Source organism: Microcebus murinus, chromosome 14 (genome assembly GCF_040939455.1).
Source record: "Microcebus murinus isolate Inina chromosome 14, M.murinus_Inina_mat1.0, whole genome shotgun sequence".
Taxonomy (NCBI): domain Eukaryota; kingdom Metazoa; phylum Chordata; class Mammalia; order Primates; family Cheirogaleidae; genus Microcebus; species Microcebus murinus.
This window is the reverse complement of record NC_134117.1, coordinates 28416478-28441223: the sequence shown is the minus strand read 5'-3', so window position 1 is coordinate 28441223 and position 24746 is coordinate 28416478. Positions and strand designations below refer to the sequence as shown.

At 42.2% G+C, this 24746-nt stretch overlaps 1 protein-coding gene across 3 annotated transcripts in view; it reads right to left on the bottom strand.

Annotated features, from left to right (window-relative positions):
• ARHGAP19 (Rho GTPase activating protein 19) overlaps nucleotides 1–10104 on the bottom strand; it is a 59955-nt gene extending 49851 nt beyond the window's left edge. For all 3 annotated transcript variants that reach the window (XM_076009898.1, XM_076009896.1, XM_076009897.1), the window contains exon 1: nucleotides 10022–10104. Coding sequence is in view for 2 of the 3 variants with exons in the window: in XM_076009896.1 (XP_075866011.1) it covers nucleotides 10022–10077 (56 nt within the window). In the remaining variant the exon portion in view is untranslated. The remainder of the gene's footprint in view (nucleotides 1–10021) is intronic.
• Between the last annotated feature and the right edge of the window lie 14642 nt (nucleotides 10105–24746).

The following is a 24746-nucleotide window of genomic DNA, read 5'->3' as shown; positions in this document are numbered from 1 at the left end:
TCACTGTATACTGCACAGGCTTTCAGTTTGATAACTTGGGCTTAGATCCTGGGTCTGTCACTTTATAACCATCTCAGCCTTATTACTGGGAGAAATTGGGGAACCAAGATGGAAATCAGATCTTGGATTGGTCATATCTTAGACAGGAAACATTAAATGGGCCAGGCTGGGTGGCTCATGCCCCCTAATCCTAGTACTGTGGGAGGCCAAGGCAGGATGATTATTTGAGGTCAAGACTTTGAGACCAGCCTGAACAAGAGTAAGACATTTCTTTTTTTTTTTGAGACAGAGTCTCGCTTTGTTGCTCAGGCTAGAGTGAGTGCCATGGCGTCAGCCTAGCTCACAGCAACCTCAAACTCCTGGCCTCAAGCAATCCTTCTGCTTCAGCCTCCCGAGTACCTGGGACTACAGGCATGTGCCACCATGCCCGGCTAATTTTTTCTCTATATATTAGTTGACCAATTAATTTCTTTCTATTTATAGCAGAGACGGGATCTTGCTCCTGCTCAGGGTGGTTTCGAACTCCTGACCTTGAGCAATCCGCCTGCCTCGGCCTCCCAGAGTACTAGGATTACAGGCATGAGCCACCGCGCCCGGCCAAGAGAGAGACCTTGTTTCTACAAAAATAGAAAAATTATGACTTGGGAATATATCCTGAGGAAAATAAAAAAAAAATTTTAAAAAATAGAAAAATTAGCCAGACATGGTGGTACATGCTTGTAGGCCCAACTACTCGGGAGTCTGAAACAGGAAGATTGCTTGAGCCCAGAAGACTCAGAAGGGACCTTCTGACTGCAGTAGAATCTCATTTTACCAATGAATTAGGAATAAATCTAAAGACTTACATTAGGTCATACAAGAGAAACTGACAATCCTGTGCCACTACATATTTTCCAATGAAGAATTTGAAATAACCCAAACACATCTAACAAGTTAGAAACAAGAGTCTGACTCTTAGAGAACACATTAGGGCTACAAAGAAAGATTTGGAATCACCTATTAACCAAAACTGATAATCTGCGAAGGTAAACTTAAATGGAAAAGAATATCTGAAATGAGGGCAAAGGACTGAATCTTGGAGAAAGAAGTATAGCCAGACAAAGAAGGTATACTCAACCATGTAAAAGAACCAAGGCAGTGCCTGAATAATAGAGACCAGTTTTAAAAGAGAACCTTTTAAAAAGATATTATGAACAATGGAAAACAGCACAAAGATCAGAAAAAATGAAAACTGGGATTTGGGCACTTAGGGTGTCATACTCAAGAACACAAGTATACCTGGTACAGGTAATCTCACTAAAAACAATCTCAATCCTATTTCCATTCCAAGAAGTAACACTCTCTTCAGTAAGCTATCGCCCATTATCCCAACTCTTGTCAAAACTTGCTCATTTTGTTGCTGTCCTTAAAGTGTCAAAAAAAAAAAAAAAAAAAAAAACTTGCTCATTAAAAACCAGCCCTTGAACTACCTATTTGTCCTTCAATGGCAAAATGGATTAATAAACTATGAAATATAATAGAATTCTACACAGCAATAAAAAAGAATAAAATGCTGATATAACCTGAATACCAAAAAAATAACATTGAGTGAAAGCAGACACAAACGAGTATACACTGAATGATTCTATGCATATAAAGTTCAAAAATAGGCTGATCTACAGTAATAAATATTAGAATAATAAGTATCTCTGGGAGGACAGGACAACAAGGGAGCCTTCTGAGATGCTGGAAATCTCCTATTTCTTCATCTGAGTTGTGGTTAAACAAGTATATTCACACATAAAAATTCATCAAAATTAAGCCGGGCACAGTGGCTTACGCCTGTAATCCTAGCTCTCTGGGAGGCCGAGGCGGGCGGATTGCTCGAGGTCAGGAGTTCAAAACCAGCCTGAGCAAGAGCGAGACTTTGTCTCTACTATAAATAGAAAGAAATTAATTGGCCAACTAATATATATAGAAAAAATTAGCCGGGCATGGTGGCGCATGCCTGTAGTCCCAGTTACTCAGGAGGCTGAGGCAGCAGGATTGCTTGAGCCCCGGAGTTTGAGGTTGCTGTGAGCTAGGCTGACGCCACGGCACTCACTCTAGCCTGGACAACAAAGTGAGACTCTGTCTCAAAAAAAAAAAAAAAAAAATTCATCAAAATTAAGATTTGTATGTGTATTAAATGTAAGTTATATCCAAATTTTTAAAAAGCACTTCTAAGTTCTCAGCAGTAAAAATTAAAGAACCACCACATATACAGTATGGATATATCTTAGAAACACAATATTGCGTGAAAAAAAAGGCAAACCTCATGAATCTACAAAGCAATATCAAAAATAAACAAAGCTGGGCCAGGCATGGTGGCTCACGCCTGTAATCCTAGCACTTTGGGAGGCCGAGGCGGGCGGATTGCTCAAGGTCAGGAGTTCGAAACCAGCCTGAGCGAGACCCCATCTCTACCAATAATAGAAATAAATTAATTGACCAACTAAAAATATATATACAAAAAATTAGCCGGGCATGGTGGCGCATGCCTGTAGGCCCAGCTACTCGGGAGGCTGAGGCAGTAGGATCGCTGAGCCCCAGACTGAGGTTGCTGTGAGCCAGGCTAATGCCACGGCACTCACTCTAGCCTGGGCAACAAAGTGAGACTCTGTCTCAAAAAAAATAAATAAATAAAATAAGCAAAGCTAAACAAAACACAGGGTGTCCCAAAAGTCACTCTACATAAGGAAAATAGGAAATTGTAGCTAAATGTACCTTTATTTACAAAATATTCATTACAAAATTTTTTCAGGAGGCTTAGGTGAGAGGATCACTTCAGCCCAGGAGTTCCAAGTCCAGCCTGGCCAACATAGTGACATCCTAACTCTTAAAAAAAAATTTTTCTCTAATTTAAAAAGAGGTTATAGGCTGGGTGCGGTGGCTCACACCTGTAATGCTAGCACTCTGGGAGGCCAACGCAGGTGGATCATTTGAGTTCAGGAGTTCTACACCAGCCTGAGCAAGAGCGAGACTCCATCTCTACTAAAAATAGAAAGAAATTAGCTGGACAACTAAAAATATATAGAAAAAATTAGCCAGGCATGGTGGTGCATGCCTGTAGTCCCAGCTACTTAGGAGGCTGAGGCAGGAGGATTGCCTAAGCCCAGGAGTTTGAGGTTGCTGTGAGCTAAGCTGACGCCATGGCACTCTAGCGCAGGTAACAGAGTGAGACTCTGTCTCAAAATAAATAAATAAATAAAATCAGGTTATAAAGATTATTTTCAGAGAGGGAGCAGTGGCTCACACCTGTAATCCTAGCACTTTGGGAGGCTTAAGTGGAAGGATCACTTGAGTTCAGGAGTTCAAGACCAAGCTGAGCAACTTAGCCTATCCAAAAAATACAAAAATTAGCCAGGTAGCACAAGCCTATAGACTCAACTACTTAGGAGGCTGAGGCAGGAGGATCACTTGAGCAAAGTTTGAAGTTGTAGTTAGCTATGCACTTTAGCCCAGGCAACAGAGTGAAACACTGTCTCAAATAAAAAATAAAAAAATAAAAATTAGGAGCATACAGCCTGGGGTGAAATAAAAAAAAAAAATTTTAAAATAGAACAAACAAATAAATAAAAATGACCCCTATCAATCCAATAGCAAACTACACCCCACAGATGAGACTTTAAAATCTAATGTCGGCCTGGCAATGGTGACTCCTGCCTATAATCCTAGCACTCTGAGAGGCCGAGGTGGGAGGATCACTTGAGCTCAGGGCTTTGAGACCAACCTGAGCTAAAAAATTAATAATAAAAAAATAAATTTTTAAAATATCTAATGTCTTCCAAATTGAATGGAATCAGCAAAACTTCATTCTTAGACTTCAATTAATTAAACAAATAACATTCAACCACTATATCAGCCTGTTTTCTAAATCCACTTAATCCAGAACATACAGCATATAATTTTATGCATCAATGGATATTTTAAACAGTTTTTAAAGTAACATCATTTTTCCAAATTCAAAGTGTTGTACTAGTATTTACTAAGCAGATCGTTAAGTCATACCTGCTTAAAACAGATAAACATAGATTGAAGGAGAATTTATAGATAACTATAGTATCTGTTCTTAAAGCATTTACCCAGCAAAAGAATATAAGGGCTCAATTTCTCAAGATTTTAACAATGAAAACAATCAGCATACAGGGCAGTTGCCAAACTGCATGATATATACCACAAAGATAGCAATGCAGGGATATCCCACTAATTCTAATCTTGTTACACATCTCTGTAGTTTAGCAGACAGCTGTTGTCCCCACCTTCTTTTTCTTCCTTCTTCCCTATACTATACCTTCCTCCCTTAAGTAACCCCTTTTAGTCTCCAAAAATTTTCTAAAACACTTTGGAAATAAAACCATATTTAATTATACATATCACCACCCAGTATCAGAATCTAAAGCTGCAAAATAAATATCTCACAGATGTATTCCCTAAAAGAGCAAATGTCTTTTCTGAATATATTTATGATGCACAAAACAAAATATTATACAAAAATATATATGTCAATGCTAGAAAGCAAATAAATTCTGCTTGGCTTAAATAAATTCCACTATCTTTCCAGAAAGATAATTTTTATTTTTTCTTTATACTTTCCTACTTAGGCCAAATATTCTGCAATAAGTCACTTCACTTGAACTGAACCTGCCAATATGTAAGAAAAAAAAAGTTAAAACAAAATGTTGTCAGCAAAACTAATCTATACTGTCAGTAGTCAGGATGGTGGTTACCCTAGGGAGAAGAGGAGAGAAGTACACAGTAACCAGAAGGGGGAATAAGATGGGCTTTCTGGAATGCTGGTGATATTTTGTTTCTTGGTCTGGGTACTAGTAACTTGGGTATTCGTTTTGGGAAAATTGTTCAAGCTGAATACTTGAGATACGTGTACTTTATACATATACATACATAATACCTCAAATGTATGTATACATACATAATACCTCAAAAAATGTTAAAGTGTCTTTCTGACTGGATATTAGTAAATTATTAATTTTTAAGATATGATTAACAGTACTGCAAGTTTTTTTTTTTTTTTTTTTTTTTTTTTAAATAGAGACGGGGTCTCGCTCTTGCTCAGGCTGGTTTCGAACTCCTGACCTCGAGCAATCCGCCCGCCTCAGCCTCCCAGAGAGCTAGGATTACAGGCGTGAGCCACCGCGCCCGGCTTGCAAGTTTTTTTTTAAAGAGTACTTATCTTTACCTTCTTCTCCCCACCAGGGAACAGACCCTTCATTTACTCACAGAGTAAATGAGGCATAATTTTGAGCAACTAAGGATGGGCACTGATGGCTCACACCTATAATGCTAGCACTTTGGGAGGCCAAGGCAGGAAGATAACTTGAGGCCAGGAGTTCAAGACCAGCTGGGGCAACATAGTGAAACCCCATCTTCATAAAAAAAAAAATTTTTTTTAATTTTTGACTAACAGAGTGTAAAAATATAGAATGCATTTAACATTGATGTCTCCAACATGCTTTTTAGATTAAAACAGGCTTGGTGATTTGGGACTGTAATTTTTTCTCTACAGGTTAAGCACACTACTTGGCTCTGCAGAGCATATTTACATAGTTACAAGATCCTCAATGATCCTATCCTTTAGTTTTCCATTTTTAGAATCCATATTCACCACAATAAGTAAATTTTTAATTGTACATTTTAAATAGGATGTAAATGCTTTTAATACTTTAATACTACAGAAGAAGTGATATAGCTGATGGAAACCTAAAAAAAGAGAAATGAGGAAACAAAAATATGCTCTTTTCCTAATTTTAAATAGTAAAGAGTCAACTGATACTGTCTGAAATTCAATGATCAAGAAATGTTATTTTGCCATAATCCTAAAGCTAGTCAATGAGAGAACTAAAATCAAGAATATAACAAATAAGGAGAAGGGGAAGAAAAAGAAGTGAGAGTTTACAAAGAAAGTAGGATAAATCTTCATTTCATAGCTGGGAGCCAACATTGTCTAAGATACCAATAAATCGTATCTCAATATTAATAATGGTTGTATCTACCTGGTAGAACTAGAATGGCTATCTTTCTTTTGTACATATCTTTCTAACCATCTATAGTAAATATAAGTTTATTTTATACCAGGGAGGGAGGAAAGAATATATCTTTAAAATTTCGATGGATTTGCAGGTTGTAGACTTTCTACACAAAAAATGGCTGGGCACACAACAATGTGAATATAATTAAAACTACTGAACTGTACATTGAAAAATTGTTAAGATGATAAATTTTATCTTATGTGTTTTTTAATAACACAATTTTTAAAAAACAAAATTTTTTTAAATGCTGGGCTTAAGAGCCCTAAAGGAAAAAGAGCAACTGTCAATGAGGAAAGTACCAGGTTGCTACTGTAATCCTAAAACACACTAAACCGTACACCAGCTTCTTCCTAAACTCGCTCTTCCTCTCACCTGTGCAACAATTCCCAACTATAATGATCTTATCATTCACCAGCAAGGAAGGCTATTTCAATATCAATGATTTTTTAAATATTTTTATAAGCACAGGACATTGATAGACACCGTTCAATGGATCCAATGTGAGTTGAGCCCCTGTCACCAAACTCTATTACCATTCAGAAAAGATCAATCTTAAATGCAGTGTCTGAAAATGAGGCAGGGAGGAAGGAAGAGGGACCAAATGTATCTGAACAAAGAAGGCTGAATTCAGAGTTTTAAGCCAAATGTAATGCTTACTGACACCATCTAACAAAAAGTTTACAGATTTCCTATATCATTCTTTATGATAGGGTTCCTTATTTACTAACCAACATTCCATACTCTTAGGTATATGTAAATTAACAGGATATAGGACCCTACCCCATCTTCAGGCACCTTCCTTATCCTCCAGAAACATTTCCAAGCATCCTGCAGTCTATTCCTAAACTTGCTGTTCCTAAATTCCAGGAGCAGGATTGGGCCCTGGAACTTGGACACTGCTGGTTTATTGACTGTCACCAACTTTTCAAAAATTATCACTACTGTGGCTTGCTTTGCCTCCTTTCACCTCTGTGTCTTCCTGTTTGCTTTTTCTGGTTTGCAGCAGGCTTTTTTTCCCAGTGAATATTAAGGTTAAAAGGCCTGGGACCCTTTGTTATTAATTTTTCCTTTTCGTCTAATAATAGCACTTTCTTTTCAGGTTTCTTTTCAACTCAGAAAGCACTGAGCTATATTTCCCTACTGTCAAATATGGGGAGAGGTGGCTTTATTTAATTTCCTGCTGTAGCTTCTTCTCTTTGACCCTTAAAATACACTATTTCTTTTTCTTCTCACGTTATCGCTCCAATTTTAGTATATGTGCTGCCGAAGTGAGCACAAAAGACCCTATTATTTTTATAGTGCAACTGGTAATGTGGATAGCTTCTATTTGTGGATTCCCCTTTAGTACTGTTCACTTAAGAGTAACTTAAAAGTGTAACAAGTGAGTTAAATTTTAAAGCATCATTCTACCTAATAAAGACAGGAAATGAAGAGAAGGGAGTGTTCCCATCAAAGGTCAAAACATAACCTGGGAATTCTTTACAGTCAGAGCAATTTTTTCTTATTTAAATTTTTGATTTAAAAATTGTAAATGGGCCGGGCTCAGTGGCTCACGCCTGTAATCCTAGCACTCTGGGCAGCCAAGGCTGGCGGATTATTTGAGCTCAGGAGTTTGAAACCAGCCTGAACAAGAGTGAGACCCCGTCTCTACTAAAAATTGAAAGAAATTAATCAGGCGACTAAAAATATATAGAAAAAATTAGCCGGGCATGGTGGCACATGCCTGTTGTCCCAGCTACTCGGGAGACTGAGGCAGAAGGATTGCTTGAGCCCAGGAGTTTGAGGTTGCTGTGAGCTAGGCTGATGCCACGGCACTCCAGCCTGGGCAACAAAGCAAGACTCTGTCTCAAAAAAAAAAAAAAATTAAAGCATTTATAATTATTAGGAGCAGGCTTAAAATAATGATGAAGAAATAGAAAGCTAGACAGTACAGTTCTAAATGGCTGATCACATATTTTCCATTCAACCTTAAATATGTAATGGATCTGTGCAAATCAGACAATCCTTTCCTCTTCTTTATGGAATACAAGGAGCCACACCATCAAGAGAACATTAGAAAGGTTAATATGGGGGGGGGGAGTGGGGGGGATGAGCAATATACGTATCCTTAACACTTGTATCCCCATAATACACTAAAATAAAAAATTTAAAAAGAAAAAAAAGGTTAATATCTGTAGAGCAAAAAAGAATTTGTAGAATATGTATCACCACAAGACAATATTCATGTCTTAGAAATGACAAAGACTATTATCCATTCATTACTGACCACCTACACAAAGCTAAGTACTGGGAATATGTGACAAAAACATGTATGTAGGCCGGGCGAGGTGGCTCACGCCTATAATCCTAGCACTCTGGGAGGCTGAGGCAGGCGGATAGCTCGAGGTCGGGAATTCAAAACCAGCCTGAGCAAGAAGAGCGAGACCCCGTCTCTACTATAAATAGAAAGAAATTAATTGGCCAACTAATATACATAGAAAAAATTAGCTGGGCATGGTGGCACATGCCTGTAGTCCCAGCTACTCAGGAGGCTGAGGCAGGAGGATCGCTTGAGCCCAGGAGTTTGAGGTTGCTGTGAGCTAGGCTGACGCCACGGCACTCACTCTAGCCTGGGCAACAAAGCGAGACTCTGTCTCAAAAAAAAAAAAAAAAATGTATGTTTCCTGCCCTCAAAAAGCCTTACAGAAACACCAAACTTATTTTCTACAATATGGAATTGATGTAACAGTTTGAGGTTCAGGTAAGATTGTGTGAATACCTGTTGATCATGTAACTAATACTCTCACTCAAAATTTAAATTCAGTTGGCAGTATACTATAGAGGAATCCAAACAAACTACTTTTGCTATAAAATACTATTTTATTTGTCCTCAGATTTTCATCACAATTCAGGATTTCAGAACTAGATGAGGGATGTTCTAATAAAAAGTATCAATCACCTCTACAGCCCCTGGGCAAAAATGGTCAACAATTTATGGGTGGCTCCAACAGTAGAAAGCTCTTACGTATAAAATTTTAAATAACACATTCAATCAATTTCATCTAGGCTTCAGAAGCAGCCCGCTCACAAACTCAGTTTCCCAAGACTTTCGCAATCTCCTATTAGGTACAAAGGGCATCGAAAAACGCCAAAGTATTTTACTGATTTACGCTGAGTAACGTAAATAAGATCACTGTATTGAAATCTACCAAAAAAAAAAAAAAAACCCACTGTAATCAATTAAGGCACCTTCGGTCTCAAGGCTGGGGCCAAGTCACCTAGAAATTCTTCCCTGCAAACGCTAACTGTTGGTGTGCCTGTTTGGGAAGAACGCGCTGTAGAAATAAAGTCATGATTTTCTGGACTGCAGTCCCATCTACTAGGAAAACGAAAATGTATCACGTATTGAATTATTATCTGCTAGGCTAAGTGCCAGAAGCTTTAAATGGATTGTCTTATTCAATTCTGACATTTTCTGAAATAGGCATTATGTCTATTTTTACAGAAGAAACTGAACCCGAGAGAGGTTTAAAAACTGGCCCAAAGCCTCACACCCATTTCTAACTGACACTCAAATCCTTGCTCAGACTTCAACCTACAAACTGCCTCAGACATTAAAAGCGCTGTGTGACGTCGAGGAATTCGCTAAACAGTTCTGGGTTTCCCGTTTCCTCGCCATCAAGATGAGTCTTGGCGCAAAGCAGGCAGCGCTGCCACCCCAGCTGGTGGGTTGGCAGCCAACGCCGCGGGCGGACCTCCCTCCGGCCTTGGCAGGACCAAGCCGGGGCCTGGCGGGAGCCCAGGGAAGGGGCTGCGCCACTGCGCCTCAGCCCCTGCAGGAGCGCCGGTGAGAAATTCCGTGGGAGGAAGGAACAAAGCCCAGCCCGTGGGTCACCGTGACCCAAGGGACGGGCCTCAGAACGACCAGTCCACGGCCTCGTTTCCCTGGCAGCTGGACCAAGAATTCGGCTCACCTCCTGCCGGAGTCGCGGGCTGGCACCTCCCCTTCACCCTGCGCCTCAGTCGCCATCTTCGCCAGCAAACCTCTTTCACCGCCCTCGCCTCGGACCCCGCCCCCACGCCTTTGGATTGGCTACTATGTTTTCCCATCTTCCAAACGATTGGATAACTCGACCGCCCCTCCTCAACCTGAAGAGTTTCATGATATCATTGGTTTATTCGAATAACTAACCGTCACTGGTCGCTCCCAACTCTGGCGGAAAAAAAGCGGGGGGAGGTGGAGAGCTGGCCCCGCGGCCTGCCGGGAGTTGTAGTTTCTCATTTTGATTAACCCTTCGGATTCCACCGACCTTTGGATTCAAGACAGAAATCTCCACCCTACGCTGAAATTTTTTCCTGATATGTAAATCTCAGAATTACAGAACTGTCGACTTTGAAAGTGACTTTCAGTCAGTCTCTAAAATGCAAGATTCGTTTTCTGTCTTGACACAAAGAGAGATTCCTAGAAGAGCAGACAGAGTGGCAACCAAGAAGCGCTTACTGTTTGATGTCTGTAGTTCAAAGCCTTCTTCCTTCAGGTAGTCAAGCAGCATAGCAGTAGGGCTTTTCTGCTTCTTCCACCCGCTCCCTTTCAGCTTCCCAGAGAACCCACAGAGTTTGCCTCTCCGGTGTGAATCACAGTACCAAAAGCTGCATTGCTTTGTCCCTAACTGAGCTTTAATCCTCAATGATAGAAATAACCATAATTATGCTTGCCCTCCCTGCCTCACACGATTCTGGTGAGGATTAACCAAGGCAGTAGATTTAAACTTACAGCATTATTTTTTCTTCTTCGTTTTTGTTTTTTGTTTTTTGGGTTTTTTTTGAAATGGGGTCTGGCTCTGTTGCCCAGGCTGGAGTGCAGTGGCATCATGATAGCTCACAGCAGCATCAAACCCCTGACTTCAAGCAACCCCACCCCCACCCCTCCTCTGCCTTCCAAAGTGCTAGTATTATAGGCCTGAGCCACAGTGGTCAACCTGTATTGTTTTCCTCTGTTGGATTTTTCCAGGGATTTTTTTTCTATTGTTCCTTTTGAAGTCCTCTCACCTGAGGCTCTCCCAGTACTCCCTAGGCATGCTTCAGTTTCTCAAAAAACCCTTCCCTGCCTCAGGGCCTTTGCCCATGTTGCTTTTTCTGCACCTTACAATTATATATATTTTTTATCACAACTTACAATTATATAGTTGTTTGTGTGACCATTTGTTGCTTATGAGAGTTCCCAGCTAGACTTCCTGCACAAGTGGACAGAGACTACATCTATTTCGCACCCCACAGTGTCTGACACATAGTGGCCATTCAATAAATATTTTTTGAACAAATATAAACAAGTCCTCAGACTATATTATTCAAAAAAATTGAATCATATATTCTAATAGATTTTTTCAATTGATTAATTCATATTAAAAGTTTAGGCCGGGCGCAATGGCACACACCTATAATCCTAGCAATCTAGGAGGCCGAGGCAGGAGGATTGCTTGATCTCAGGAATTCGAGACCGGCCTGAGCAAGAGCAAGACCCCGTCTCTACTATAAATAGAAAGAAATTATCCAAAACAACTAAAAATAGAAAAAGCCAGGCACGGTGGTGCATGTCTATAGTCCCACATACTCTCGTGAGGCTGAGGCAGAGGATCGATTGAGCCCAGGAGTTTGAGGTTGCTGTGAGCTAGGCTGACGCCACAGCACTCTAGCCCAGGGCAAGAGAGTGAGACTCTGTCTCAAAAAATTAAAAAATTAAAAATTAAAAGTTTAATAATAGGTGTGATGGCTCACACCTATAATCTCAGCAAATCCTGGCTCCATCACTTTTAGCTGTGTGATCCTGGACAAGTTACTTAACTTCCTAATTCCATTCCCTCTCCTGTAAAATGAGGATAATAAAAATTCTCACAGGGGTATTGTAAAGATTAAATAAGATAATTTCTGAAAAGCTGCTTAGCAGCACAGTGTCTGGCACACACTAAGACTAGATAAAGGTTCGAGATGGCATGATGAATGCTAAGAATGCTAAACTCCCTTCTCAGATAGCACATTTATCTCCACTGCTGTGTGCTAAGGACCATTACACCAGAGTTACAGTTTAATCAGTGACTCTGAAGAGGGGAGTGTTTCTCCTCAAAACCAACTGTTCTGCTGTGACTTCTGATTAAAAGCAAATATCATTGCGGAGTGCTGTGAAAATGTGCACTCAGCTGACAAGCCTGCACACCTTTGTTTCAACAAGGGTGTCATGACTCTCGGAAGTCATCGTTACTCTATCTAGGTACAGATTGTCAGGCTGCGATAACCATGACTGTACCACTGGAACTTGAAACAGTTCAGAAATTCTTCTTGTTTCCAACAGCCTTGCTGAACAAAAGGTCACAGAAAGGTGCCTCCAACCCTCAAGGAGTTTACAATAGACCCGAGGAGACAAAATGAACACACATAAGTCACACACAACGGAAGATAGTTTAGAATTTGGGAGGGCTAACTATCAAAGCAGAGAACAGACTCCTAGGAATTCAGAAGTATGGAGAAGGGAAGAAGTTCAGGACTGCCAGGGCGGTTTAAAAGCAAGGCCATGAACTTGAGTCAGCCACAAATATCACTGCAAATCCATCTACCTACCACACCAGACTGCAAACTTGGGGGCAGAAGATGCTATCATTGTGTTTCCAGGCCTTAGTCCCCCTGACAGGGATAAAAGGAGGGAAGAAATTTGGGAGGAAAGTAAAAAGAAGAACACATGGAAGAGAAAGAGAAAGAGGATCTGCTCATGACCTCAGCCTCTAATTTCACCCTCCAACAGTGCAAATGACTTGCAGCCCCTGGAGGCATCTTTCCGCTTTACACTTCTATTCTTGCTATTTCCTCTGCTTAAATTAAAGCAGAGGCAGCTGCACTTGGTGAGTCCGAGGTGGGAGGATTGCTTGAGGCCTGGGGTTCCAGACCAGCCTGGGCAACATAGTGAGAATCTATCTCTACCAAAAAAAATTAGCTGGGCATGATGATGCCAGCCTACCGTGCTAGCTACTGGGGAAGCTGAGGCAGGAGGATCACTTGAGCTCAGGAGTTTGAGGCTACAGTGAGCTATGATTGTACCACTGCACTCCAACTTGGATGACAGAGGGAGACCCAGTATTTTTTTTTAATTAAGTTAAAGCAGGACATTTTGATGCCCACATCAAAATATAAAAGCATCATGTGCACAATAAGCATTTTTGAGCCTTGCATCAATATCTGGTTAAGAATGGGGTGAGTGTGTCTATTGAACACTTTTTTTTTTTTTTGAGACAGAGTCTCACTCTGTTGCCCTGGCTAGAGTGAGTGCTGTGGCGTCAGCCTAGCTCACAGCAACCTCAAACTGCTGGCTCAAGCAATCCTCCTCCCTCAGTCTCTCGAGTAGCTGGGACTACAGGCATGCGCCACCATGCCTGGCTAATTTTTTTCTATATATTTTTAGTTGACCAATTAATTTCTTTTTATTTTTAGTAGAGACGGGGTCTCGCTTTTGCTCAGGCTGGTCTCGAACTCCTGGGCTCAAACAATCCACCTGCCTTGGCCTCCCAGAGTGCTAGGATTACAGGCATGAGCCACTGCACCTGGCCTGAACATTTTTTAAAAAGCAAAAATCTAAAATATGTGATGGGGCCGGGCGCGGTGGCTCATGCCTGTAATCCTAGCACTCTGGGAGGCCGAGGCAGGCGGATTGCTCAAGGTCAGGAGTTCAAAACCAGCCTGAGCAAGAGCGAGACCCTGTCTCTACTAAAAATAGAAAGAAATTAATTGGCCAACTAATATATATAGAAAAAATTAGCCGGGCATGGTGGCACATGCCTGTAGTCCCAGCTGCTCGGGAGGCTGAGGCAGGAGGATTACTTGAGCCCAGGAGTTTGAGGTTGCTGTGAGCTAGGCTGACGCCACGGCACTCGCTCTAGCCTGGGCAACAAAGCGAGACTCTGTCTAAAAAAATAAAAAATAAAAAAATAAAATAAAATAAAATATGTGATGGTATTGGTTCTTTTGTCAAAATGGCCAATCAGTCTCACCAAAATATCAAGTACCCACCTGAAATACCCATTTCCTCCTGCTTTGCCAACTAATTTGCATTTGTTGTGATAAAGTTTTTTTGAAATCATCATTTTAATGCCTTTCTCATCACCTATTAATATTTAGTGGCTTTCTTTTTATTGTTTAATTATACAAATAAATACATAAACATATTTTCCTTGTCAAAAATTCAAATAATACAGATGAAAATCTCTGTTGACTACCCTCCCTGCATTCTAGTCCTTCCTCTAAGAAAACACTATTTTCAGTTTGATATATTTTCTTTCAGATCTTTTTCTGTACATTCGTCCAACAAATATTTATTGAGTGTCTACTATGTGCCAAACACTGTTCTAGGCCCAGGGATATAGGCCCAAACAAAACAAAGTCCCTTTCTTGTGGCATTTCATTTTAATTGCAACACACACACATAGGAAAATACATAGTTCTGTCTTACTTTTTAGATAAAGGATGGTATACTGTACTACTGTCCTTATTCGTGTCTTGGATAGCCTTCCTTGTCCATACACATAGATCTGCCATTACTCTTTTGAACTCCTGCATAGTATTCCACATTATAGGTGTTCCCTGGTTTATTTAAATCATCCCCTCTCATTGGACACTTAGGTTTATGTCAGTCAGAGTTGCAAGCACTGAAAACTGACTTTGCCTAACAGAAACAGAAATAGAACCTGGATTTGTTGGAAGGAGTCCAGGCTGAAGAACTGGTAGAAAAGAGAGGGGCTAGAGAGCTGGAAACACAGCTGAGGTGTGGCCATCCATTGCCGTCCAACGCAGCACAGGATCCTTCCATGGTTGCCCATCCGTCCTCAGGTGTCCGTGTCACTCCCCGGAGAGGCAGAGTCATGAGTGAGAACATCTGTCTGCCAGGGCCTCGGTCTCCTGCCTTTACCCTGCTGCCGCGAGGAGAGCCTTGCCTCCCACCAGAACACTGTGGGGAATACTCCCCAAAAGAGGAAAAAAATTAAGGGACAGATGGCTTCTCCAAATCATTCTCAATTTTTTGATTTCCAGGTGTCCATGGGCACCTGTTTATGGGACAAGGCTTAATGCTTCAGTCTTCTTCAGACACACCAAACACTCGAATGTCTACATCAGGCATCCTCAAACTATGGCCCACGGGCCACATATGGGCCGCCTAGCACATTTATCTGGCCCTCGGGTGTTTTTACTGCCACTGCCTGTCCTGCTTAGCCTGCCTGTCCCAGGCCCACAGTGCGCACTCTCCAACCGTCTGAGAGACAGTGAACTGGCCTCCTATTTAAAAAGTTTGAGGATCCCTGGACATTATTATATATGTGGAAAGAAAGAAAACTGTCTCCAGCTTTGCTGTGGAATCTTCTTCAAGATTGGCCACGAGGCCGGAGGGTGCAAAAGGGAACTCAGTGAGGTGCAAGGAAGAAGAACCAATTCTGTGCAGCTAAAAATGACCGTGTTTAGTGCTGGAACTCCAGGATAAATATTCTGGGGGTTATGTTCCCCAGCTGGGAGAACTACAAGCTGGGAAACAGCCAGGTGGCTGGCAAGTGGCTGGCAGGAAGGGCTGGAAGCACATTCGGTCACAGAACATGGTGACAAGGACTTGGTATCTCTCTGGCTTTGAGCTCAGCACTGGGGCTGTGGAGCTGAATGAGCCGTGGGTCCTCCTCCCCTCAGAAGGCTCACAGACTGTGCCCAAGGGCAAGCGTGCCATGCCAGGGCTGCAATGGAGGCAAGGACCAAACTTTCCAAAAGCCAGAAGATACCCAGTGGCCAGGCCTGGCGCCGGGGCCAGGTCTGAGGGAGGCCTGGAGCGCCCCTGAGCCCTGCATAGTGGATGGGAAAGACTGCAAACAGACCAGACATTTGGAATCGGAATCTCTCTGGCTGCTATGGTTTGCATGTCCCCTCCCAAACTCATGTTGCAGCTCAATCCCCAGTAGGGCAGTATTGTGAAGTGGGGCCTTTAAGAAGTGATCGGATCATGAGGGCTCTGCCCTTCTAAATGTTTTAATCCATTCATGGATTAATGGGTTAATAGATTAATGAGTTGTTGTGGGAGGAGAACTGGTGGCTTTGTAAGAAGAGGAAGAGAGACCTGAACTAGCAGTTAGCACTCCCAGCCCCCTTGCCGTGTTCTAGCCCGCACCACCTCAGCTCTCTGCAGAGTCCCCACTAGCAAGAAGCCCCCACCAGAGGTGGCCCCTCGACCTTGGACTTCTCAGCCTCCATAACTGTAAGAAATAAATTTCTCTTCTTTATAAAGTACCCAACTTCAGGTATTCTGTTGTAAGCAACAGAAGACAAACCAAGACCCTGGCCCTCTAGTTGAAAACACCTCGGACCTCGAGTCAGGAGGCCCCAGGGGCTGGTGGAAAGTTTCAAAGCAGTAATGCGTTTGGTGGTCATGAGTGGCCAGTACATGGTGAACCCCCCGTGTCGTGTGTTACCTCCACAGTATTGTGAGCCGAAGTATGATGGATCCTTTTTTCCTGCCACTGTAACCTATTCTCATGGAGCTTGTTTTGGTATGGAGAGAAATTCTGCACATAAAGTCTCTACAGCTATTAGGAAGTAGAATGAAGGTCAAGAAAGGCCCCAATGCTTCCCCTACCTGTCTGTCCTCCAGATATGTATGGAGGCTTCAGAGTCATCTTCAAAGATTCCCTCATTGGGCCAGGCGCAGTGGTCCACGCCTGTAATCCCAGCACTTTGGGAGGCCAAGGCAGGCAGATCGTCTGAACTCAGGAGTTCGAGGCCAGCCTGAACAAGAGTGAGACCCCGTCTCTACTAAAAACATAGAAATTAGCTGGACAACTGAAAATATATAGAAAAAATTAGCCGGGCATGGTGGCGCATGCCTGTAGTCCCAGCTACTCAGGAGGCTGAGGCAGAAGGACTGCTTGAGCCCAGGAGTTTGAGGTTGCTGTGAGCTAGGCTGACACCACGGCACTCTAGCCTGGGCAACAGAGTGAGACTCTGTCTCAAAAAAAAAAAAAATATATATATATATATATAGAGAGAGAGAGAGAGATTCCCTCATTCAAAGTCAGAAAGTAAAGGAAATTGTCCTTCATCCCCCCAGGGCTAGGCTTCCCTTCCAAAGGATCAACAGTCATCACCATCTGGAGAGTTTATCATTCATTTACACTTTAGTGTGAATTAAATCCAAAGGTACCTCTTCTGGAATATGTGAATTTAAAAGGCCACTTCCAATTGTGAAAGAATAAGCTTGTTACCCTCTTAAAATAATTTCACATAATTATTTAGATTAGGAAACATGAAAAGCTTCCAGTACCCAATACTCGCATCCCGGGTTACTATTTTACATTTTCTGCGTTTCTAGATTTGTTTATATGATTGAGTAGTGGTGGCTTCTCCCACTGGACTGTAGGCTTCATGGCCTAAAGACGATATTTGGTTTGTTTGTTTTTAAGGCCAGCCAAGTGACATATTTGGTTTTGCTTAGCCAAACATTTGTTGAATGAATGAAGGAACAAATTAATCAAATCAAAGAATTATTAAATGAAGCAATGAGGTTACTTGGGTCTTATGGGAAAACTACATCCCAATATCGGACATAGGTTTTGGTTTTGATACACCCAGCATCTCTTTAGGGGTTCTCTGCTCCCCTGTCCACGGCCCATGTGTTTTGGGTGACACCGACCCTAATCTTTGGCTATAGCAGTGGGCAAATGACACAAGCCTGGCCAATCAGAAGACCCTAAGCTCTAGAATCAAGGGTCCCACAGTCTAGATCAGCCCAAGTCGCTGCAGATAGGAAGTGTGTGGTAAGAGCCCAGTTTAGGGAACCAAAGGGAGTGGGAGGGAAGTGGCAGGAGGAACCACTGCCTGTTGCTGAAGGCAGAGACAGCTTCAGAAAGGAGATTTGTAGCTGGACTGAGTAAGATTTAGAGGGGTGGGGTTAGGGGAGGGCATTCTCTACACAAAGAACAGGACCAAACATGGGGAGACAGGAACACATAAGACATGTTTGGAAGCTGGCAAAGGCCCAGCTGACAGGAGCAAAGGGCTTATGTGGGGGTGGAGGACAAGGTAAGGTTGGAAAAGTGGGCCAGGGCCAGGCCTCTGAGAGGTCTGGACACCGTGTTAAGGAGCTGAGATTTTACTCAGTAGGCCACATGGACCTCTTGAGGGTAGGGGTGGTGGGTAACCTGAGCAGAGTCAGGCATCAGGAAGTTGATCTGGCAGAAGAGTGGATTAAAGGGAAAGAGGCCAGGGCCAGGCACAAGTTGCATGAGACTGACTGGGGAGACACGAAGGACATCAGCAATGGGCCCAGAAACAGGGACTTTGTACCTAACCAAGTTGCTACTGGGGACTATTGGAAGACAGATTCCTTTGGGAGGGGACTATAGGTCACTCCCCTGGGGAAAGCTGAGGCACTGAAGGAAAGAATAGCGGGCCTTGGGGAACAGAATAAGACAGAGTTAAACGACCGGATTCCAAAGCCTGGGTGATGGCATCTAGTGGTTGAGAAGGGTGGGCTTTGGCATCAGTCAAAACTGAGTTTGAATCCTGGCTCTGGCACTAGAAACTTGTGTAATCTTGAGCAAATTTACTTATTTCTGGGCCTTGGTTTTCTTATCCATGAAAAGAGGATAATAATACCAAACTTAGGCCGGGCGCGGTGGCTCACGCCTGTAATCCTAGCTCTCTGGGTGGCCGAGGTGGGCGGATTACTCGAGGTCGGGAGTTCGAAACCAGCCTGAGCAAGAGCGAGACCCATCTCTACTATAAATAGAAAGAAACTAATTGGCCAACTAATATATATAGAAAAAATTAGCCGGGCATGGTGGCTCATGCCTGTAGTCCCAGCTACTTGGGAGGCTGAGACAGAAGGATCGCTTGAGCCCAGGAGTTTGAGGTTGCTGTGAGCTAGGCTGACGCCACGGCACTCACTCTAGCCTAGGCAACAAAGCAAGACTCTGTCTCAAAAAATAAATAAATAAATAAATAAAATAATACCAAACTTAGAGATTATTAGAAGACAAAAGTAATATCTGTAAAGCAATTTTCAGGGTGCCAGGAATAAAACAAATACCCAATATAGCTAATAGGTAAAAAGTTTATTTTGGGAGTGAGGCAAATGTTCTAAAATTAGATTATGGCGATGATTGTGCAACTCTGTAAATATCTGAAAACCATTGAGTTGTACACTTTAAATAGGTGACTTTTGTACTATGTAAATTATATCTCAATAAAACTGTTTTTAAAATAATCAACATTGGGTGGTTACTATTTTCTGCTCCATTTCCTGCACTGATCACCTCTCATAGGACTGGTGGTGCTCTCCAAACCAGTTTTGCAGATTTTCTAAGTATATTAGCATTATTTTTTAAAGTTCCTGATTGGCTTAAGCAAAAACAGAGTGTTAATTATTTTATTTATTTGTTTTTTTGTTTATTTTTAGAGACAGGGTCTCGCTTTGTCACCCAGGCTGGAGTGCAGTGGCACAATCATAGATCACTGAAGCCTTGAATTCCTGGGCTCAAGCAATCCTCCCTCCTTAGCCTCCCAAAGCTCTGGGATTACAGATGTGAGCCATGGTGCCTGGCCAGAATGTTATTTCTTTCTCACATAAAAGAGACCCAGAGGTAGGCAGTCTAGGACTGTGTTTAAATCTTTGAGCCACCTTCACATTCACTGCTCTTTCATCCCTGATCCTCATAGTTCAAAATGGCTGCTAGAGCTTCAACTATCACATGCAAATTCCAAGCAACATGATGAAAGAAAGAGACAGGAAGACTTTCCAAAAGTACCACATAATAATTCCCATTTATAGCTCATTGGCCAGATCTTAATCACATGGCGGCATCTGACTGCAAAAGAAGCTGACAAATGTATTCTTATGGCTCTGATGCACCTACAAACAGGGTTTATTAAAAGGGAGAATGGTTATTGGGGGGCAGACAGCATCCTCTGCTATAGTTACACCTTGTCTAACAAAGGAAGGCAGAATATAAATAAACTATCTTCGAAAAGAACACACAACATAAAAAGTACATTAACTTTTGAAGAAGAAAAAAAGCACATAACAAATGATAGTATAGTTTGCCTTTTGAATTTTGAACCATGTGGCTATATTATCTACTCAAATAAAAAAACTAGAATTAAAAAAAATAGTGAATGATGGTACCCAATCATGTGTGTCTCCTGACTCAGAACTCCATCAGTACCACAGCTGTCCCAGGCCACCAGATGGACGTGATGCCTCTGCAGATCTGAGACTGCCTCCCCCTTGAGCTCGACAACCAATCACACTACAAGTATGAGCATCTATTTTTCCATTGCCACTGCCACCTATTTGGTAAGGGCGGTGCAGTCCCCAAAATGGGAGCACTAACTGGTTCAGCCATCATGCGGTCATCCTCATAGTCTCCAAGATTGGGGACATGGACATCTTCTACCTATGATCAACATACCATGAGAGATTCGTGGCCCCTTGTACTTACTCCTGGCCTCAGCCTCCCAAGTAACTAGGACTACAGGTGTGTCACCACACGTGGCTAAATTTTTTTATTTTTTGTAGAGATGGGCTCTCACTGTGTTGCTCAGCTGGTCTTGAACTTCTGGCCTCAAGCGATCCTCCTCTCTTGGCCTCCCAAAGTGATAGGATTACAAGTGTGAACCACTGTGCCAGGCCCCATCTCTTCATTCTTGAGTCCTATTCTAATGGTAGGTCAGGCTGGGTCTAGAATGACCCAACATCCATCACAGAAGTTTTCAATCCCTGAGCTGCCAGCCTGAGTTGTAACCATAAAAATAATCCCATGCTTCTCTGTCATTGGTGTGCCTTGGCTAGTGGCAGCACAAATTCAATCTCTGCCTCTATTATCACATGGCATTCTCCTTGTTGGCCTCTGTATCCAAATTTCCCTCTTTTTCTAAAGATACTGGTCACTGGCCCACGCCTGTAATCTTAGCACTCTGGTGAGAGGATCACTTGAGCCCGGGAGTTTGAGGTTGCTGTGAGCTAGGCTAATGCCATGGTACTCTAGCCAGGGCAACAGAGTGAGACTCCATATCAAAATAAATAAATAAATAAATAAATAAAAATTTTATTGGAGTTCAGTTGGGATAGGGGGAAGAAAAAAAGAATTAAGAATTAAGAAAATAGGCCGGGCGCTGTGGCTCACGCCTGTAATCCTAGCTCTTGGGAGGCCGAGGCGGGCGGATTGCTCAAGGTCAGGAGTTCGAAACCAGCCTGAGCAAGAGCGAGACCCCGTCTCTACTATAAATAGAAAGAAATTAATTGGCCAACTGATATATATATAAAAAATTAGCCGGGCATAGTGGCGCATGCCTGTAGTCCCAGCTACTCAGGAGGCTGAGGCAGAAGGATCACTCGAGCCCAGGAGTTTGAGGTTGCTGTGAGCTAGGCTGACGCCATGGCACTCACTCTAGCCTGGGCAACAAAGCAAGACTCTGTCTCAAAAAAAAAAGAATTAAGAAAATAAATTTAAATAAATAAAATAAAATAATAAATAAATAAATAATTTAAAAAATAAAAATACCAATCACTGCATGAAATCCCACCCTAATCCAGGATGACCTTATTTTAACTTGATTGCATCTGCAAAGACTCTATTTCCAAATAAAGTCACATTCAGGCCGGGCGCGGTGGCTCACGCCTGTAATCCTAGCTCTTGGGAGGCCGAGGCGGGCGGATTGCTCAAGGTCAGGAGTTCAAAACCAGCCTGAGCAAGAGCGAGACCCCGTCTCTACTATAAAAATAGGAAGAAATTAATTGGCCAACTAATATATATATATAAAAATTAGCTGGGCATGGTGGCGCGTGCCTGTAGTCCCAGCTACATGGGAGGCTGAGACAGAAGGATCGCTTGAGCCCAGGAGATTGAGGTTGCTGTGAGCTAGGCTGACGCCACGGCACTCACTCTAGCCTAGGCAACAAATCGAGACTCTGTCTCAAAAAAAAAAATAAATAAATAAAGTCACATTCACAGGTTCTGGATAGATAGAAACCTGGGGGACACTATAGAACTCAGTACACTATTCAAGTCTCCGACCTCTGGGCTGCCTCTCTCTGAACCACTACCCCCACCTGTGTCCTTTCTCCTTATAAAAATGGCAAAATATTCCACATTGCTGTATCAATGTTAGTCCAAAAGCCATCTAGCCATTTTAACTACCGGATTCTAGATCCAACTGTTGTTCCAGTGCCCTGTTTAACCAGTGGCTGATTTTCTTTCCTGCCTGGTCAGCAGCCTCAAGACATTTTCAATTTCTGCCTTCCATGGCTTCCTCAGCTGCTACTCTACTGAGGGGTTTGATATCTCATTAGCACCTCTTAGCACCTCAGTCTGAATCCCCTAATCTCTTAAATTCTCTCAGTACAAATCCCTCCTTCCCAATCAGCCCAGCTCCCAGAGCCTCCTTGTCTGGGGAGCTGGGAGACCATGAAGGGACCAGGAAGGAAGCAAGCTGGGTCTGCCTGCCGCCTCCCAGGGGCCCTTACTGGGGGCTGCTGCTGGCTTCACTCCCCTTGCCCCTTACAGTCTGAAATCGTCCACAGTGGGGAAGAATTCAGTCAACCCCAGCAGAACTCATCTCCATCCTTTCACTACTGCAGCGTGAGCCTGCACCATACCCAGGTGGTGCGCTGGCCAACCTTGCAGCAGGGCGTACACTTCCTCCATCTGCCCTCCCAACAGTCAGCCCTGAGCCCCTCAGGCTCTGGGCACTTCTAAAGGATGTCACAAAATTAATCCCCCCTTATCTATGGCTCATTGGTTCTACAATGTTATTGTAAAAATTTTCAAACAGCCAACAAAATTTAAAGAATTTGACAGTGAACACCCTATTACCCAGCACCTAGATTCTATCATTAACATTTTTTAGCATTTCAAAAACTGAGATATAGGCTGGGTGCGGTGACTCAGGCATGTAATCGTAACACACTGGGAGGCCGAGGTGAGCGGATCACTTGAGCTCAGGAGTTTGAAACCAGCTTGAGCAAGAGCAAGACCCCGTCTCTACCAAAAATAGAAAAAATTAGCCGAGCATGGTGGCACACGCCTGTAGTTCCAGCTACTCAGGAGGCTGAGGCAAAAGGATTGCTTGAGCCCAGGAATTTGAGGTTGCTGTGAGCTAGGCTGACGCCACGGCTCTCTAGCCCAGGCAACAAAATGAGACTCTGTCTCAAAAAAAAAAAAAAAAATTGAGATATATTTCACATAGAGTAAAATCCACCATTTTAAAGTGTATGCTGCCATGGTTTTTAGGACTGTATGTTCATTATGTTATATAAACATCACCGCTAATTCCAGAACATTTTCATAACCCCCAAAAGAAAACCTGCACCCATTAGTAGATAGTCAGACTAATTCCCTTCTCTTCCCATTCCCTGGCAACCACTAATCTACCTTCTGTCTCTATGGATTTGTCTATTCTGGACATTTCATATAAATGGAATCATGCAATATGTTGCCTTTTGTATCTGGCTCCTTTCACTCAGCATAATGTTTTCAAGTTTCATCCATGTTATAGCATATGTCAGTACTTCATTCCTTTTTATGGTGAATAATATTCCATTGTATGAATATACATTTTATTTATCCATTTATCAGCTGATGAACATCGGGATTGTTTCCACTTATTGGTTTTCAAGAATAATGGTGCATAACTAGTTCAACCTCTGTGGAAAGCAATATGGAGATACCTTAAAGCAATACCAGTGGATCTACCATTTGATCCAGCAATCCCATTACTGGCCATCTACCCAAAAGATCCAATGACACTCTACAAAAAAGACACCTAAACTCGAATGTTTATAGCAGGACAATTCATAATTGCAAGACTGTGGAAACAGCCCAAGTGCCCATCAATCCAAGAATAGATTAATAAAATGTGGTATATGTATACCATGGAGTACTATTCAGCTCTAAGAAACAACGGTGATATAGCACATCTTATATTTTCCTGGTTAGAGCTGGAACTCATACTACTAAGTGAAGTATCCCAAGAATGGAAAAACAAGCACCACATATACTCACCAGCAAACTGGTATTAACTGAGCAGCACCTAAGTGGACACATAGGTACTACAGTAATAGGGTATTGGGCAGGTGGGAGGGGGGCGGGGGGGGGGGGGAGGCGGGTATATACATACATAATGAGTGAGATGTGCACCATCTGGGGGATGTTCATGCTGGAAACTCAGACTTGTGGGGGGAGGAGGGGAAAGAGCATTTATTGAAAACTTAAAAATTGTACCCCCATAATATGCCGAAATAAAAAAAAAAAGAATAATGGTGCATCAACATTTGTGTACAAGTTTTTATGTGAACATATGTTTTCAGTTCTCTCAGGTATTTACCTAAAAGTAGAATTGATGGGTCGCATGGTAACATTAACATTTTATTATACATGTTTTATGACATATATACATATACCTGTGCAATCATTCTTTCATTCATATATTAATCCATCTCACATTTTAGTGCATTTCAGAATAAATTGCAAACATCAGATCATCTCATCCTAAACTTATCAGCAAGCCTATTATTAACTAGAATTCAGTGTTTGTTTATAGTTTTTTCTTTTCATGTAAAATTTACAAAGGATGAATTCTTTTTTTTTTTTTTTTTTTTTTTTTTTTTTTTGAGACAGAGTCTCGCTTTGT